The following is a 19,276-nucleotide window of genomic DNA, read 5'->3' on the forward strand; positions in this document are numbered from 1 at the left end:
TTCCCTGTACGTTAGCGTTGACCACAAATTAGGGCTATATATTAATTTTTACAAAGTTAGTGTATCTAAACATATGAGCCACAGAGTACAGTATAGACTTATAAATTACGAACGGTTCAAATAAACAGGATAGCCAACTAAACAACCCTTTATTGGGTTTTAAAAGAATAGTATGTCAAAAGTTGTGCTTGAGAAAGAACTCAAGTGAATTTCATTTTTGGCTTGCCAGCAGACACTGGAGCCTGTGATAGTGTGTGTATGCTGAGCGCTTTCTGCAGTTAATTGAATTTACATGTGAGGAATTATATTAGTGGCAATGAATACCTGTGTCTGTTAAACAATCACAAATAAATGCCCCCCCCCCCACTCAAGTTTGTGTTTTCTATTGAATGAAGTATGCTACAAGCTCACAGTTATTAAGCGAAGGAGATGAAATAAATTCTGAAGTCTCCCCAACAGGTTGAAATGACTGTTTCTGAAGCGATCAGTTTACCTGTGACCTGTGTTAATTTCCTGTCGACTTGAGGATCACTGAACATCTTTTCCTCTTCCAAAATGGATGGGGGGAAAAAAAAAAAAAATATATATACACAATTTAAAAAACAAACAAAAAACAGCTGAAAATCCACAAACTAACTTTCATGGTATTCAATGCCGAGTACTGAGGAGTCCAGCCGTACAGGAACAAACGTTTTATTTTATAATGCAAACTGCAACATATGAATTATATTATTTACCCAAAGGAGCAGGAAAAAGGTCATATACCCGTGGCAAAATAAATCACACAGTCTGTGTTAAATCTAAGTCCAACACATATATCAGCCTCAGCCATAAAGGGAAAATCCACCCAAAAAACAACATGTACATTCCTTTGATGTCGGACAGTTCATTCTTACTTTGTGGCTTTAATTGAGTCTCACCCAACAGCAGGAATATGGGATCCAGGACTTTTACTTTCCTCTGCAGACATCACAGAAGGAAAACCTGACTTTAGATCAAAGTCAGTGGTTTGTGAAAGGATCGTTGATCCATTTCGGTTTTGACGTGTACACAAATTTGAAGTGAACTGGGTATCATAGGGTCATAAAGTGAATTCTTCAGGGTTTTTGCTTTAGGAAGGCATTTTATCAAAGTTTTTCTACGCACAAATATAGCTCAGGTGAAAACTGAACCTTCAATTAATCTGTTCAGCTATTGCTTAGATAAATAATATTTAATCTACAAGAAAAAAAGATAAGTTTCACATTGTTCAGATGCATGTAAAAGAAAAACAAACTGTTCTAAAATGCCAAACTGACATTTTTTGGTTGAAAAATCCCTGCGCTGTTGGTTCTTGAAACACGTTACCACATCTGCATCGAGTCTTGGAAAGTTTCAGAAAGGATTAGTTGACTGGCTGAAAATCCAGCCATGTGACAAACAAAACAAAACAGTGACAGAAGTCTTTAGTAACTCTGGGGAAAAAGAAGTAGCACCATGTTCACTGAGGGCAAGCCAGAAGGTAAAGGGGAGAAGCCGCAGGACACACAGAGTTCAGGTGTGCACTTAAGTGCTGCAGCATCTGCAGTAAATCTGCTCATCCTTCAACATGACTTTTTGGTCTTTATTCTGCTCTGCTGTATTCTGGCTGTGTGCAGCTTATGCAAACATAATCCTCCTTCTCCGCACGCTCAGCAGACAGGCCGACGCAGATCTGGTGAAACCATTGATTGCAGTTGCCGTCACACTGGACCCAGTTTACCTAAAAATGACAAGACGAGATACAATAAATTTTCACTTTGTACACTTAAACTTCAGCTATACAGGCACATAAGTATTTACATAAGTTGGCGTAAATGCAGCAGACTAATGAAACTCACCTCATCACCCTCTGGCTCTCTGCACCACGGTGCAGCACACAGCGAGTAGTCCTCTTCTGAATCTGAAAGAGCAGGGTCAGATGACGTGTGCGTGGGCGAACCGCTTCTCTTCGATTCTTCGGTCCTTTCTTTGCTTCTCTTGGGCTTTTTCTTGCGACACTTCTTGGCCTTCTCGCTGTGCTGAGAATCGGAGCTGTCCTTACGTCGCTTGGTCCGCTTGCTCTGACTGTTCACGGCCTCCTTTTTCAAGCTCGACACGCCATTCTAAGCACAACATACGGAAAGTGGACTTAATAAACAAGAGCATTATGGCATAATGCATTTGGTGTGACACTTAGTAGGAGCTGTTACCTTGTGTTGAGGGCTCCCTTTTGGAGACTTCTGGTCCTGTTCTGTGCTGTTCCCACAGGGAGGGCTCTGTGAGGGCAGGGGGACCAGTTTGTAGAGTAGATATCTGTACAGCTGCTCCGTCTCAGGCAGAGTGACCTGCAGCAGGAATCCCTCCACCATCAGCTCCTCCAGCTCAGGACTAAGTCCTGTGAAAAATTAAAACAAAATGAGCATCAGAGTTGCTCTGAAAAGTGAAACTGCACAGAGTGCTTAAATGAAAAAGCTTTGACACTTACCGTGGAGCGGAACAGACTTGTGCTCTGTATAAAAAGCTGACCCATTTTTTTCCTGAGGCAAATGTGAAGACTCTCTAGGTCCAACTCTCACCTGAAACAATTAAAAACGCCATCAGTGACTGTAAATGCTCAGTGTCTAGTGTTTCCATGATGGTGTCTAGAAAACAGGACTCCTGATGGTGAATCACAATAATTCAGACCACAAACGCTTAACTTAAATCAACAACAATGTTTACACAATAAAAGACACTGACCATCTTTGACACGTTCTCGAGTACTCCATCTGCGCAGGCTTGCTGGACTCTGTGCTGCCATCTCACAGTCCTCTCGATGAGGAACCGCAGAGCGTCGCCCTCTGGCAGGCGGACCCGAATCCTCTGAAGGGAGGCCAGCAGGGGCAGGACTTTGTCCAGAGGTGGTTTTCTCGACCGCTGGCACAGCGGGCATAGCCAGGCCTGACCGTACTCAAGTTCTGCGGTTGTTGTAACACACCCGCAGTGGAAAATGTCTCGACAGAGCTCGCACTGCATCATGGCTCCTGAGGGAGCCTTTTGGCAAACACAAACACTAAGTGCACAACAGCTTTCAGCAGGAAGGAGCTTTGACTCGTTTGAAGACCTCAGAGACAGTAAGATCTCCATCTCCCTCTGTCGGACCTCGGCGAGAGTGGTCATCTGTGAGGAGAGAAAATTAGATGAAATTAAAAACTAATCTGAAGCCTAATACCAATGTCTCGATTAATATATGAACTTTCCCTGATGAGACTTCTAATAAAGGAAATCATATTTTTCCCCCCATTCATTTTCTGAGGAACCCTCCACTCATCGTTACACAGATTTGTGCCTACTAAACCTCGTTTAATGCTAGGTTAACCTACTAAAGGTGACCAAGATAGAGTCAGAGTCACTGCTTCTAATACTAGGTTAAATGGTTGAAATGGCATTCATAGACAATATTTACTGACAGAGTAAAGAAGAACAAGTGAATAAATAAAAAGATCCGTTTTTATCTGTTTATAAGTTAAAAAGAAAACAAAAAAACAAAAACAGCACTTCTTAACAAAGAAGGATTCTGGAGTAAAGGAAACTATACAAGAGCTGGTTTTTAGCCTAACTATACTGAAAAAGTTACCAGAGAAAAAGAAAATTTGATGCAGCCATACTTACAGCAGAGGCAGAGTCCTTACTCTCAGAGAGAGCTCTCTCTACATCACACAAAGAGTCCAGTTTTGTTAAAGTCTTTTTAATGATCTGTGGAGCTTCTTTCACTTTTTTAGATTTTGACTTCTGATGTGCAGATCCGATGTCACACCTTGGGCAGAGGACCTGAAAACATGATGACAAATTCTATTAGAGGCGCTTTTCAAGTTCAGGTAATTTGCCACACTTGTAGTTTTGTGATATCTGGCACTAAATTTTCATACTGATGCATAATGATTAAATTGGTCAGCCACATTTGCATACGCATTTACCTCTAGAAGTGAGAAAGGGGAGTTTTTCAATAGGAATGTCTTTGCGGCCGTCTCCTTCCAGCTCTTGACATCACTGACAAGGGCCTCCAGTCGACTGAGCGGGTCGAGCTTCACTGGGATGCCCTCTGCTCTGAGAACCAGCTCAGAGAGAATGTCGAGCACAGGAATACGTCCCCCAAGCTGTAAGCACAGACAAGATTAATAATTCAGTTTCACCCATTACTCAAACTAAAGTACTGAAAGCATAAAGTATGATTTTTACCTGCAGTGTTTCAGCTTCATGGAGCCATTTTTTGGCCTTGGTGACGACATCCTTCAGCTGCAGACAGTTGGGCAGATAAGCAGGGATGTTTTCTACTTCCTGCAGAGCAGCTACAAGGGTTTCTATGCCCTGATATGGCCTGTGAAGAGGCGTCAGGGTTAGAAAACAGTGTAGATGTTTAGGTTTTATACAAGTGATAAAGAAATAAAATAGACATTTCTAAAAATGAAAGACCATAAGCTCATTTGTAGTATTTGGTTTATGTTTATCTATTAATGGGTTAAGCCAGTGGTTCCCAAACTTTTTTTGCTAGGTCCCCCTTTGTTTTACAAGAAAAATGTTCGCCTGCCTGTCACAGCACCATAATCCACTTTTATCCACCACGACCCAGCTCTACAGATGTGGCACATTTCACTCCGTCTGAAGTTTTCAGCTGGTTTTACACTTTCACACAACACAAAATGTGAATTTTACTGCATTTTCATAGAGTTCATTAGTTGCAATAACCTTGGATTTTCTTCATTTCTGCCTTCTGTCATCACGATGTGAGCATGAAAGAAGATGTGAACCGTCATATCCTCACCTGGCCTCCAGGAGACTGAGCACTCGCTCCTCCCACTGCTCTGACACTGTCAGCAACTCCTGCAGACGAGCCATGGCCCTCTCCACAGAGCTGTGAGGGGCCAGGCCCACACCCTGGTCTATCAGCCTCCTCATCGTGTCCAGACACAAGCTCTCCGGCCGACTGCTGGCTTGCTGAACGGTCTCCAACCATCGAGCCTGCTCCAGTCTCTCTCTGAGAAGGGGTAGCTGCGGCAGTTCCACGTCCAGGCCCAGACTCACATCCAGCAGGTCCTGCAACTCCAGTGCGCTGGGTGACTCATCAGAAAGGAGGCATTCACTGCGCTGCTGGAAGTCATCCACCCGAGTCAAAAGATCCTGTAGATCACATCCAACAGGTATGACGTTGCAATATTACCTCGGCCACACCTTACAAATCTAAAGTCTAGAGATACTGCCAAACCTTGGACACATAAGGACTGAAGTTGAAGCAATTTTCTCAAGAGACTAATAGCTTGGAATAATTAAATTTATACAATTAAAAATTGTATTTACTTTTTAAATAAACAAACCTTCAGTAAAGGAGCCTGTCGGATGTTACATGGCAGGCTGTCCAGTTGTTTGACAAATGACCTCAGCTCCTCCACAGTTAACTCATTCTGGCTTTGGGACTTGCCTCCCCCAGAGCGGTACCTGAAACACAGATTAAAACTGATTTACACACCACTTAGCACTTTGACTGGCAAAAAAAAAAGGAAAACGGCCGAGCAGATAAGCTCAACAACAGCAATTTGCATAAATGTGAGTAAGCTCACACTAGCACAAATTGGAAAGCTGTCCCACAAAACAGGTTGTTCCAGAAAATAACAAGAACATGACATAATTGTGTAATATCTTGTGTGAAACTGAATCAACATGGCCGTTTCACAGAACTAAAGATGGAGCCACGAGCAGCGTGGAACATTTCAAATCAGATTTCAGTACCTCGTCTGCCTCTTCCCGTTGAGAAGCTGCTGTGCCGTCACAGAAACTTTATCGGCCTCTGAGGCAATTGTACGCAGCTGATCCAGGAGGCTGCTTTGAGGAAACGCCTTTGTTTCCGCTTGCTCTACCAGGATGTGAAGATCCTCCAACCCTAACCAGGAAAAACAAGAGTTCGTTAGAAGAGTCCAAACTACACGTTAACATTTGAGTAACTCGCTGAGATTACAGAAAGTGCATCACTGTGGTGGCACCTTTTTTCTTGGTTCCTTTGTTTTCCACAATGTCCTGGACATTAGACACCCAGTCTTTATATGAATTGGCACGCAGCTTCACAGATGCCATCAATGGGTACAACTCATCCAGTGTAAACTTGTAACTGGACGAAAAAAGAAAAACAAAACTTGGTGAATAAACTGATAACTGCCATGTCAGTTTTCAGCAGAAAGTCATAATCGCCTCTGCCAAACATTGCAAGCTCCAAACCTTGTCTTTATAAAAAAGGCAGGCTGGCCTTGCACAGCTTAATATTTGTAGGTTGACTAGTAGTTGGTGAAAGTATAAGTTACTTGTTTTGTGAAACAGTGCTTAATTTTTTATGTTTTTGCTTTCAGGGAAAACTTGGTCCAACCTTTACTTCACGTAACATTTAAAGTAGGCCACACAGCTGTGACAGTACGGTACATGAGAAGAGAAATGAATATGAAAATGAGTATGCAGTGTTCCTCTGATTAATTACTTACTGGAGTGTGAGGTTGATAGGAGGACAAGAGCAGAGGTTCTGGGTGTGGTACAGGCAAACCATCTTGTCAGGACTGCAGGCACAGGTGATGCCAGACAGGTAACAGGTGGTCAGACACTTGAAACACTGCCGCGCCTCGTCTGGGAGCACCTCATAATCAACCTGTCGAGACTGCATCACACCCTGGGGACACAGATTCAGTCGTTAGAGCAGCACAAGAGACAGAGGAGCCAAATGTGACATATGTGTACCTAAAAAACAAGATCTCTCGAGTGGAAACTTCTATTGTGACAAACATCTTTAAAAACTTTAAGTTCTCCCTTATTTCAGTCTGATAGAGGAAATCTGTTATTTTGTGCTTCTTTTTTGATGGTTGTAATGTGCATGTTTAAAAACACTGGATACTGAGGATGAAGCTCCTCACCTTTTTAGTGATTTTCTCTCGTAGTTCCTTCTCCTGTTGGATCATGATAACCATATCCTCATGCAGAGTGGCGGCCAGGTTGACATCAATCGTGTCAGCTTTAATGGCCATGTTGCAAACCATCTCATCGTGGGAGAAGACACAGTATCTGTTCAGCTGACGATAGTGAGCCACACAGCCACGGCCAAGGGGCATCTATCAGAAAACATGGAGATCAAGGGGTGTTCAGGAGGAATGAGTCAATCATGTGGCGCCAAAACAGTAATATTAGTAACAACAAGCTTCTGTTTAGGGTCTAATCCTGGATTAAGCTTAGTGAAACAAACTGAAAACTAAGTATAGTATTATGTGATACAGTACAAACATTTCTTACCCAGTCCATTGTGCAGAAGTTGACCGCTTCAGCAAAGTTGAAACCCTGGTTGAATCCACTGTGGTAAGCTCTGGGGAAAGTGATGACGAACTCACCTGCACACTGGTTGGTGCGATAAATCTACAGGTGAAAATACAAGAAAGAAATGTTCCATGAAGTCGTTTTAAAATGAATTCAATCTCAAAACAAATGAGTAAAACAGTTTAAACAATGTTGACATTTAAATCTTTTTAATTTGATTTCCATAATTGTGTGAGAAAATCATGTATGCGCAAATTTGTCTTCACTGTTTTTATTTACCGGGACGCCGTTGTTCATCAGCGTGTTGGGATTCATGATGGTGACCAGCTGATGAAGGAGGTCTGGCTGAGACTCAAACAGCTCAGGAGCTAGTTTCTTCATGACCGCTTCGAGGTGCTCTGCAGCATAACCAGGAGCCCCATACCACGTCTTAGGCTCACCCCTGCACATGTGGACAAACCTCTTAGCAACAAAAAAAACCCCCAATCACAGTAACCCCGCATGTAACACAGTTTTATGCATTATAAATAAGTTCCACAATGGAGTGACACGCTCCTGTCCGTTTGGTTTTTCCTTGATTTTGAAGTTCAGATGAGATGCGTTTCTAATGTACACATATACACACACACAAAACTGCTTTTAGAGTTTAAAAAATAAAAAATCCAAACTCCCAAATTAAAAATCATCATCATCACAGTTACACAATAGAGTTAAAAAGTCCACTGTACCAGTGAAGATAGTTTATGGAGTAGCTCCAGTGGTCCTCGATGTGCCAGCAGAAAGAGGAAAAACACATGCCCACGTACAGCCAGGGTACCTTCATGCCACAGATGTCGGCTGTAATGTGAGTCAGCACCGAGGCATCGAGGACCGGCATATTGTTCAAGTTCCAGCCGCTGGTCAGGTAATGCTGCGGGTAAGACACAGGTCTAAATACTCCACTCACTCAGATATAGCCCAGAAAGCTTTAAATATGCGACTGCAAACATCAGTCACGCTTATTTTTACTGTTGCCTGCCAGAAATCTAACACCACTTTTTTTGGTGATAATTCAGCTGTAAAAGTTACCATGCTTTGAGAAATTAAAAACATTAATATACATAAAAATATTAGTCTTATATAGACAACTATATATTTTTTTTCTATTGTTTATTGATATTTAATGCTTTAAAGAAAACAAAAGGAGAAAAAGCATTTTCACAGAGAGAAGGCACAATACATTCCCATGACAGACAATTTGTACCTCATCCTCAGGAGAAACTTCAAAATGGCCGTTTCTCACGGGAAAACCACTCCCAAACTCCTTGGAGGCGATGTCTGCTCCATATTCCACAGTCACATCCTCCTCGATGGTACTCACTAGACGCCAGAACTCCTTCTCCACCAGCTCAGTAGGCACCATCTTAATAGAATTAAGAAAAAAATAAATGAAGGATTTATATTAAAGCATTTATAATCATAATGGAATCCAGGGCCGTTTTCCTTGTTTTTTAAAAAAACAACAACAACTGGTTTATGATGAAAACGGCACTTTCGTGCACTGGAATACTTTAATTTTGTACATCGTTATGGTGTTGCGCACAGAGCAGTTAGTAAGAGCCAGTGCAGCCTCTGTTTTGATTGTGCAAGCTGTCACATTTGGAGGACATTCAATAGCATAAATAAACAAAGTTGTGGGAAAACTAGATTTACATCACTTCTGGTAAGAAATGTAAGAAATACTCAAAGTTGCTTACAACGTGGTTAAAAAAAAAAAAAAGAAGCAAACTGGAGCATATTAAAGAATTTCTCAATTTGTTTTGTTTTCACTTCTGATTGTTGTTATTCTATTTCTATCATGGCCTGTATGTGTGTGTTTAAAATTTCTGAATAGTGAAATAAATTTAAATAAATTCCTTCCACTTCCCCAACTTATCATAATTGTAATTAGTAATAACTTAATCTAGTATGTGTTTCATATTAGTGCTCATATGTTTGAGCTGAAAAATATGATGAAATTCTCATTTATGTTGATCGTTGGTTAAAAGACATTATTATAGCATAAAGTCATTGGTCAACTGCTTGTTAATGCAGGTGTCTAATTAGCCAATCACATGGCAGCAGCTATCACAAATGAGTATCGCAAATGAGGAAGAAAGGTGATTTAAATGACACTGAACATGTGTGGTTGTAGGTGCCAGTCTGACTGGTTTGAGGATTTCATGTGCTGAAATCTTCCCCACAAAACCACCTCTGTTTATAGAGAATGGTTTGAAAAAGAAGAATTATTCAGTGAGTGTCCATTTAGCCCGTTTTTGTTGTATATAGAGAACCTTCACGCTTACATTTCTAAACTATTAAGCTGCTGACATCAATAAACAGAAACAAGAAACTGGAACTTAAAGACTTTACTTTTGACTAAAATGAACTGCAAGTATCAACAAAACAGACTAAAGGCTACTCAGTGTATGTGTGATGAAAACTCACATGAACTGGCATATTGAAATAATCAGACTTGAAGGAGTCAGCCATGTCTCCAAAAGTTTGGAGGGTGTAGCTCCTGCTGGCCTGCTCAAAGCCAAATGCAACAGCTGGTTTGCCACATTCCTGTCAAAACCAAAAGATTGTATATGAAGTTAAAACAAGCCACTTGGGATTATACTATAATTGTACATGTCAGATGGGAGACTACACTCCAGTTCACGGTGACTTGAGCTTCCTGAGGGGGCAGGAGGTATAGCTCACCTCAACCAGGCACCTGGGGCATCTCCAGTCACCTCTGGGAACATCGTGGAGCGGAGGGATGAGACAGAAGATGTGATAGCTGTCATCGCAGCCGTCGCATAATAGCAGGCGGTCCTCAGCGCTTCCACTGCCACACACCAGACACATGTAGTGGTCCACCTGATGAGACAGAACACTTATGAGGATGTACTGTGTACAAAATAGATCCATGTTTGAATCATGTAACAAAAAGTAGTTGGCCAATAAATTTAGTACATAGGGAAACATTTACTTTATTCACTGGAGGTTTGATAATTTTATCTAATACAGTTTCTTCATATTCAGTTGTATCCTTGTGATCAATGGGCTCCTTTTTCACCTCAGTGACTGCCATTCTCACTGAAAGACAAGGACGAAGATTGATTGGAGGCTTCAGGAGTCCCCAATAACATTCAGACCCATTACACAAACCAATTATTTCTATTTATAAATATATCAGTACAGGTCAGGTTTATTTTTCTTACCAGGTTCTGGCTTGGCAACAAATGTTCCCATCCTCCTCCTCAGGTTGGGACGAGTCTCACGAACTTCTCTGGGTTCACTTTTGACATAGCCCCTCTGCAGCAAGAGTCAGAAACAGAGTCAGCTGTACTTTCAAAACTAATGTGGGAATATAACTAGTAAAATGCTGTCATAATGACAAGACATAGAAACATCTTGTTTTAGAGCTGAAACAAAAGTCTGTCAAGACAAATGCACAACACTTTATTTAAAAAAAATTAATAATAAATTTAAATTAAAAAAAAACAAAACGCATGCAGCAGAGTCATTAAGAATGCTGCACACTGGAACAGTGCCCACTACTCATGCGTCAGCTAAGCCTTCCTGCAGTTCTTCTGCAGTCAACAGGGAGTTGTGTTTTGCCTAAATGCCCAGCAGACATGTGGTTTTCTGGTTCCTGCTGTTTTGCTGCAACTTTCACAGTTCCTTTATCCTCCATTACAGTCAGTGTAAACTACCTTTTTATAGCCTTTGCCTGCTTCAAAGGCATCAATTAGCTTCGCTGGAGATCAGATGGTTAAAGGAGGCCATCGTTGTTTAAAGTAACCACAAATCTGGAGAACAAACTCTACTGCCAGCAGCCAGTAACAATTATTGACCTGACCTTATAGGTGAAAATGAGTTAATCAAAGCCTAACAATTAAATAGAGTTTTAAGAATTTCAGAGTAAAATCCATAACACAAAGAAGTTATGATTCAGAGGGAAATGTCAAAGATGACAGACTCACCTCAGATCTCATTCGTTTGGCTCGGCGAGCAATGCTGCAGGTCTCCTGGGGCTGGACAGATTGGCGCTGCGGCAGGTCGTGAGGGGTGTACTCCTTATCTTTAGTGTCATTGGTCAAGGTGGCTGCCTGTAGGAAGAAGTGAATGACACCAAATTAAACACACAGAACCCCAGTTTGAACTTTTAGGAATTTGTGTTGGATAAAATCAGTCTTTCTTACACTGGAAAAGTCACTCTGACAACACCTTATTTTGGTGTGTGCATAATGGAAGGTCATAAAACACTTGAATTTACATAGTGGAAACTTTTACAATAAAAGCACATCAAGTGCAAATAAAATTCCTTCATACTCATTTGCTTTCAAGACACTGTCAAGAGACTGAACTGCACCGTTTTTGGTGTGTACTGGATGAAGGTTAAGCAACAGTACTACATGCTTTGTAGTCCTGAGGTCTGTACTACAAGGCCAATTTAACATAACCAGGATGTCCTGTCTGTTATCTGGTTTCACTTACCCTAAGATCAACAATCAGGTTACGTAGTCACATGAAGCTGAGCGCATAACTCAGTAAGTATAACCCAGGGTTTCCCCAATCTAGCTACCAGCACATTAACATGAAAGAGGTGACATTAATGGCATCTGACCAGTAACAAACATGGACAGGTCCACTGGCTGAATGGCTGGCTTTACAAAGAAAGCTAAATCTATTAGAAAAATATGGAGAATTAACACATAAAACAAGCTTAAAGTATATTACAAATAAGTGGTACGAATGTCTGTAACAGGATAAGCACCGAAAAGCTCTTTGGCCAGTGAGACTGGAAAAGGTCTACTACATTAATAAAGTTTAGCCTATTTAAAACCAGGAAGGAAAGCTGGCAAAAATGCTGACACTGCAAGTTAACAACCTTCTTAGTATCACAGCTGTATTATTAAGACGTGGGAGTGTCTGACAGATAATATAATTGTTGTTCCATTAAATTAATGTTTAGATGTGCTTATGATAGTTTTCCTTTTCAATCCATCAGCTGCAGTGGTATTTGACAATATGAGTGTAAGGATTAAATATAGAGACATTGTTCACATGTAGAATTACTCTACTTGCAAATTTTATATAAGGTCAACAAGCACAAATAGGTGCCCTGTTCTTTAGACCATCCACACTGATTCCGTGTGGAATCTTCTGGGAATGGTGACGCTATTTATTCCATTTATTCCATTAAAATAATTATTTTTCTGTCATTATAATCCAACCAATAATTTCATGTGCATTTAGCCTGCAAACAAGCAGTCCCCGGTCATTGCTCCTGAGTTCATCTCCTGTGTACATCTTGGAAGAAACTAATGGATTGCAGAGTCTTCCAATAAACATCCAGCCAGCTGTGAACCAGACTGCCTACTGTTACTCTGTAAAAAGAAAACAGGTGAGAGTACGTACAGGGAGATTGGCTCCAGTCTGGAAAAGGTTATATGGGTAGAGGATTCGCTCATAGTGTGCCCGCAGATGGGAGCCAATAGCCTTTCCTGGAGCAAAGCCCATCTTGACGGAAATCTTAGTCCAGCGGCGTTCTCTGCAGACTGCATCAAAACCACCCTCTTCGTTCACCAACTTGCGTGAAATAAGTGAAATAATAAATTAAATATCAAGTAAGGCAAGTTCACTGGTGTAGAAAGTTGTTGTACTGACAAGTGACAAATTAAAAAAAATAAAAAAAATAAATAAATAATGGAGATAAATTGTCTTAGTAGGAAAATCATTTTCCAAGTCTCTGCTCCCAGCTGGGGTGCAGGTTTTTCCCAGCTCAGATTGGAGTCTAAGCCACTATTGAGGGTGTTACTTTCACCAGGACAAGTGAAACCAAACAATCTTAGTTAAATCAGATTAACTAAGCACCCTTATAGGGGTGTAAAAATTTTTTTAAGAACCCCTTTAAAATCCTCATGCTGATAAAACTCTGGGTGCTTTGTGATGAGATGCCGCTTTAGGTTGGCTGGCTTCATTTACTAACACTCGAAGACAAACAACACATTTTGGTCTTCCATTGCCATTCTCGATAAAGCCAAGATCGAGGTAAATGTTGTCATACTTTCTAATTTTAGCTGGTTTGGCTTTTGTATTACTTAGTAATGTGAACTGACTTAAATATTTTTCCATTATCCTAATTAGCTCAACCGCAGATGATGCATTTACGTGCCACTACATGCCAGGTACCATACCGTGTTAATGTAATTACCCAATCTGTGGCTCACAAACCCTAGTTTGAGGCCACTGAGCTAAATGATCCCCCCTCCTCTTATACTTAGCCTCACAGCTCCTCACTGTAGTACTTAAATGTTCAGGTTTTTCCTTTAATTTGTCACCCATCTGCTGATTCACAAGTCATAAAAATCAATTGTAATTCAGTTGTAACGTATTCATGATCACCCTCTTAGATTCATAACTGTAGCACTAGTGGGGATTTTCACACCTTATTCAGTTGGTACAGATCCAGAATCTTTCTTTCCACTTGAGGAATTTTCAGTTTGCATCCTTGTAGCTCCCAGAATTTTGCTATTTGATCCAGGAAGTTGAGTTTAACTCTGGTCTGAGCCTTAAGGAAAAAAGAAAAATTGTTTAGCTCCTCAAACAATAAGCATTGGAGTTGTAAGAAAATAACCTGAGAAGTACTAAGTGCTCCAAAAAGAAGAGTACAAAAAATAAAGAAATAAAATGACTGAGTTACTATCTTTTTGATTCTCTCCTACTAGTATTAACATTTTTTAAAAGAGGGAAATATGTCTGCAGTCTTTTCACGGCTCACCATGACATGATAGTGAATCAGATATTTTGACGATGCTGCCATTTTTTTTTTTTTTTTTGAAGGACAATGAACAAAAGCACAGCAAGTGAGGCAATACCTGAATACAAGAGATGAGCAAAACTGGATTTTGTAAATATATAAAGATGACAAATGTACCTCAAGCTCATTGAGCCGTTGTATTCGCGGTGTGAATTTAAGTCTGTCGACATCACAAGCAAACGGTGGCTGCCAATCCTGAAATGAGTAAAGGAAAAACAAAAAACAAAATGAAAAGACAGACCATTTTAAGCAAGATTAGACTAAAGCTGGGACGATTAGACTCACTGAAACATGCTTTTGTTTGCACATTTTTCAGTTTCAGCAGTATCATCATATACAGCAAGATTCCAAGTCTACTTGCAGTAATCATCATCATTACACTCAAATGAACCAACCTAGAGGAAAAAGCTGATGTTACCAAATTAATTAGGCTTTAGTCTTTCAGGCTTTATACCCATCTGAGCTCCATGTAAATACTTCAATTTCAATACCTGAAAATAAGATGCGAGTACTGCAGCTTGGCACATAAGAATGAGGCAAAGACAATTGCATAATGAGAAACAGTAAGCCATTGTTTCAGAAAAGTCAACATTTTAATGCTATTAAATATAATGAGTGTAAATATGACAAAAAGGTAGTAAATTTGTCAAACATAGGTTTTCTTTATTTCTGCTAATTAGCTATTATTTAACAGAACCTGTCCCCACTTTCACTTAAAAACACAAACTTCACTTCGATGTCTAACCGCATGCGAAGCAACTGAGCAAAACAACTGTCTTACAAACTAAAACACTAACCATGCTATACTGCACAACTTCCTGTACGACTAGTTGTAAGTGCAAGTTCAAGATTCAGGAAAATGATCTCAATTTTGTACAGTTCAATGTGTGATACAAAACAGAGTGTTATTATAACTGTGTTATTCTCACATATTATCAAACCGATAATGGTAAATGCTGTCATACAGTTAAAGGACAGTCTCAACTGCTTCCTAAGAACAAAGAACAGTAAACAAAAAACAAAAAAAACAAAAAAAAAATTATTGTGGAGATAAGCTTTTCAGGTTTCACATTTGTTCTTCTATAGCGTAACAAGCACTCATAAAAACAACTATACAGAAACCTCCCAATAAATCTGCAGCCACAGCTTCTCTCAGTTATTTGTTGTTGCATTGTGCCTTTTATTATTGACTAATGTTTAGTCGATAGAGTTTCCACATTGTGAACATGTATCCATTAAACTTTCTGTGCCTAAAGTGATGTCTTCCAATGTACTGTTTTGTCTATTCTGGAGTCAAAAAGGCCAAAATGTTCAGTCTGTGGGATTCTTAGAGTCAGAACATGAAGCATTCGGGTAGAAAATTATCATTGTTATTCAAAACTAAACAAAACATGCAGGTTACATTTTCTTTAATGTTTCAATGGCATTGTTAGCATTTTTTGAATCGTCTAAATATTATTAATACCGATGGAAAATAGATGAACAGATGCTGTAAACAGCTTGTGTTCTCAATGTGCATAACATATGTTTGCACTGTAGGATCTAATATCAATAGATTATGATTTTGTAACTTTTAGTCATTTGTGATAACATCCTAACCTGTGATAAGTATACAAAAAGGGGAGCCATTTTTACTTAAAAAACAAAAAACAAAACAGGTCTGTTTTCTCTTTTAAGACGACTACATTTACATGCCAAACCAACTGAAACAGTACTGTAATGAGAAGGAAATGTGGCAAATTTACATATACAGGCTGATAATGAGACCTGCAAATTAGTCTAACGCTCCTGATGTGTTTCAATCTTCAACTATTGCAACATTTCTTAAAAATGAACACAAACATCTACCGGTACTGTTAAGGCTGACTGCCTACTGTGTGCAGCATTACCAGAGGCTCTTTAAAATGTCACAGTCAAGATTTACTGGGCCTGGACAATGAGTGAAATGCTGGCCAGAGAAGAGATAACAACAGCTGCATTAACACCACCTTATTGTTGGATTAGTCTAACAAATGTTGTGGGACCAAAGCAAAACAATCATTTTTGAAAACAAATAGAAATGTGCTCTGTTTTACTGACCATCCTCCACAAGTCTGACCATGGTAGTTAAGACTGCAAGCACAAATTCTGGTCTCTACATGACTCAGGCCCTCCAATCTCAATCCAAAATGACAAATACAATTGTGAGAAATTAACCACAAACAGGCCTGGCAATGTCCCCGAAAATCATCTGCATGTGCGCTACTAACCTCTATAGTCAAAATGTGATCCATGTAAAACCCTGAAGGAAACTCTACCTGTATACCGTGCACCAAATAAAAATCACTGATCGAAAACAGGTTGTGGTGCAGTGTTTACTTCCTTTTTCAAACATTGTCTGAACCGTTTGTACATGGGAAAGGGTTAAAAGAGAATAATGAAACAAAGAAACAGGGCTCTCAAATAAGAGCCAATCTATAATCTCTGGATTGTATACACCATTTGCACACACAATTTGCAGACAAAAAATAAAACTCCAGGATCTCTCTCTTCACAAATAGACATTAATAACAGTTTTTAAAAAAAACACATTAAAATTACAAACTTATAAATTTGTCCTGGTAGAAAACCCAGCTCAAGAGCCCAGTTTCCATCTCTTCAAGGATTTAAGATTATTTATTGGTCTGCCTCAGCCACATTTTGATCCAAACATTCCAGAATAAACTGCTGGTGCTGACTTATAATTGTGAAATGTAAATCATAGTTTAGACAGCACAAATAGATCTCGAATATCAATCCAACTACTATCAGCAGCTAATCTTTGCTCACATTTACCCCACTGGCTTCTTTTGTTTACATGAGCTGTGCATTTCAGCCATTTACCCAGCAAACACTGAAAGCAGTCACCCCACCCATCCGCTTTTGATGACAATTCAATCCCTTGTACTCATACCCAACGGGTTAAAGTGTGCAAAATAAGCTTTTTTTTTCTCCTTTTTTTTTTTTCATGCTTCCTGATTTCTGCTTTAGACGCATGCACACATGTTAAAACATTTCCACCCATGTCAAGGACCTTGCAAAAAATAAATATATATTTTATCTTTTTAAGTTGACATAGAGAATACCTGGAAAAAATTACGTCAGGCATATTTTAAAAAAAAGAAAGAAAAAAAAATCAGTTCTACCCTTTTAACGCATGGACACACCCTTGAATAAAATATATGCCCACTACTGTCACATGTCTCAGAAATAAGGTCAATGGGACATTATTTTTGCATTATGTTAGCTCTAAGATATTTAAGGGGGGGAAAGCCATTTTATTGTCAGTATTTCCTTACAGACTTTGATATTTGACCCCTGAGACGTTAGAGAGGTGTAGATTACGCCAGGCTAATCGTCCAATTAGAATTATTATTAAAAAATAGCCCTGGATTTGCTTCCATAATAGCGAAATAAAGATTAGCCAGCAAGTATAAAACTAACTGGTTAATAAACTAACGCTAGTAGCAGTCGAGAATAACCGTAATTTGAGTGGATAAAGTTGATAAAACTACGATGAAAGAGAGAAACAGTGTCCCCCACTGAGTGCCGTGTTTCTACGACCCTTTTCTCCATAAACAGTTGGCCACCGAGCACGTACGTTAGCCAGCGTGAGATGTCAGAAAACTGCGGCTTTAAACGGGCCCCGACTGATGCTAGTCAGGTTAATTCACCCTGTCTAAATCCGTCAAATCCTGCTCAGATACTTGGACTTTACATTTAACCAAGTGCGCAGAAATGGTTGTTAAATTATTAGTAGGTCAAGTCTAGGCGAGCCATTTCCGTGCGCAGACTCCAGGAAGCACTTCATTCTGCGCTAACGTAAACAATTTGCATCATATTTTGCGTACAGGCAAACTTTTGCGTTTGAATTATTTTTTTATAGCGCTCTTTAAGTTGGGCGACCCTCTATCATGAATCCAGGCTGGTTTGTTTTTACGACTAAGCCCGACCAGGACACAGGTTTCCTCTTGAATGGCATGTGTCTGAGAGCTTCCCATTGCCGTTACAAACACAACACAGTCCAGCTCGGGCTAGCTCACTATTCTTACTCGCAGGCGCAATCCGCCATGTTGAAACCTGTCTTAAAAACACAACTTTGCCTTCTAAATTAGCCACAGCGGCAGAGGACAGCACACCGTGCAAACACCACGAATAATTGTAAAAAATAAAAGAATTACTTACCGGCGGTGGTCGGATCTTGCAGATACCAGTTTTCTCTGCAATTGGTCGTATTTTGTTGATGTACGCAAAAGGGTCGGCAAATTCCTCCCAGCTGGGCTCAAAAACAGGGCACTCGGGAGGAGGAATGAACTCATTCACCTGCGGCTGAGTCATCGTTGCATCTTCGTTATGACTCCAGCTGAAATATTTTTTTAAAAAAGGGGGTTCCAAGCCGTCTGTGCTTGCTTTGATCTCCAGTCTTTCAGTTCATGTCCACTCTCCACTCATTGAACTCAAAGACGAATTATCTAGTTGGAGACGAGCTCTGACAGCGAGGGGACGTACACGTCCGCTTCGACAAGTAGACACCCACGAATTATTTAGGCTAACGTCATTTTTGCGCCGTTTTCGTGCGCAAACATGCACTTTTGCTACCGAGATAGAAGTAAAAAACGGACTGTGTCTAAACTGACATTTTATTACACCAAATTTAAGGTGTGCTTTCGTAACACGAAGGACTTACATGGCTGAAAATCTGTGGTAAGATGGAGTAACTTTATTTTAGTTTTCACAGCGTTTTTAAAAATATACTGTAGTTAATACTTTAGTAGCGAACAGTTTAGGACTATATAGCTTATTGGCTCAGTGGTTTCCTCACAGATGATTGCTCCCTTGTTTGGTGCGTTTGGTTATCTCACCCTGTGGTGAGACAATGCTCCTGTTCTCCCCTTCTCAAATAAAGATAGAAGCCTCACTCCGCCCGGCTAAGGCGAAAGACTAGCAGACATTACCCGGTGCTTACTAATCGAACTCACCTTGAAGATCTTTGCGCGCTGACCGGCACTTTGTTTTTAAATGGTCTAGAGAAGCTCGTTGATTGGCAGAGAGGAGTCATATGTTGATAGTTCAGCCGTTTGTGTTTTTAAAATAAACATTTTCATT

At 40.0% G+C, this 19,276-nt stretch overlaps 1 protein-coding gene across 1 annotated transcript; it reads right to left on the bottom strand.

Annotated features, from left to right (window-relative positions):
• Positions 1–1,252: 1,252 nt before the first annotated feature.
• On the bottom strand, positions 1,253–18,976 carry kdm5ba (lysine demethylase 5Ba). Its single transcript, XM_005739508.2, has 27 exons — positions 18,356–18,976; positions 14,270–14,347; positions 13,781–13,903; positions 12,751–12,921; positions 11,313–11,438; positions 10,548–10,641; positions 10,316–10,422; positions 10,045–10,203; positions 9,787–9,906; positions 8,564–8,722; positions 8,049–8,230; positions 7,600–7,762; positions 7,300–7,419; positions 6,927–7,121; positions 6,504–6,685; positions 6,015–6,139; positions 5,764–5,914; positions 5,352–5,472; positions 4,802–5,157; positions 4,219–4,357; positions 3,957–4,136; positions 3,652–3,810; positions 2,740–3,159; positions 2,486–2,576; positions 2,211–2,395; positions 1,860–2,123; positions 1,253–1,741 (listed from the first exon to the last, which is right to left on the bottom strand). Exons 1-27 carry the CDS (start codon positions 18,506–18,508, stop codon positions 1,604–1,606), a joined length of 4,461 nt encoding a protein of 1,486 aa, XP_005739565.1. The 5' UTR covers positions 18,509–18,976; the 3' UTR covers positions 1,253–1,603.
• Between the last annotated feature and the right edge of the window lie 300 nt (positions 18,977–19,276).

This window comes from Pundamilia nyererei, unplaced genomic scaffold (genome assembly GCF_000239375.1).
Source record: "Pundamilia nyererei isolate P.nyererei 1_Seehausen unplaced genomic scaffold, PunNye1.0 scaffold00092, whole genome shotgun sequence".
Taxonomy (NCBI): Eukaryota; Metazoa; Chordata; class Actinopteri; order Cichliformes; family Cichlidae; genus Pundamilia; species Pundamilia nyererei.

Excerpts from the sequence above, each read along its gene's own strand:
- kdm5ba (XM_005739508.2), bottom strand. The coding sequence starts at position 18,508 with ATGACTCAGCCGCAGGTGAATGAGTTCATTCCTCCTCCCGAGTGCCCT. Across the intron at positions 10,642-11,312 it reads CCAAACGAATGAGATCTGAG|AGGGGCTATGTCAAAAGTGA; the intron begins GTGAGTCTGTCA and ends CTCTTGCTGCAG. Across the intron at positions 8,723-9,786 it reads ATTTCAATATGCCAGTTCAT|ATGGTGCCTACTGAGCTGGT; the intron begins GTGAGTTTTCAT and ends AATTCTATTAAG.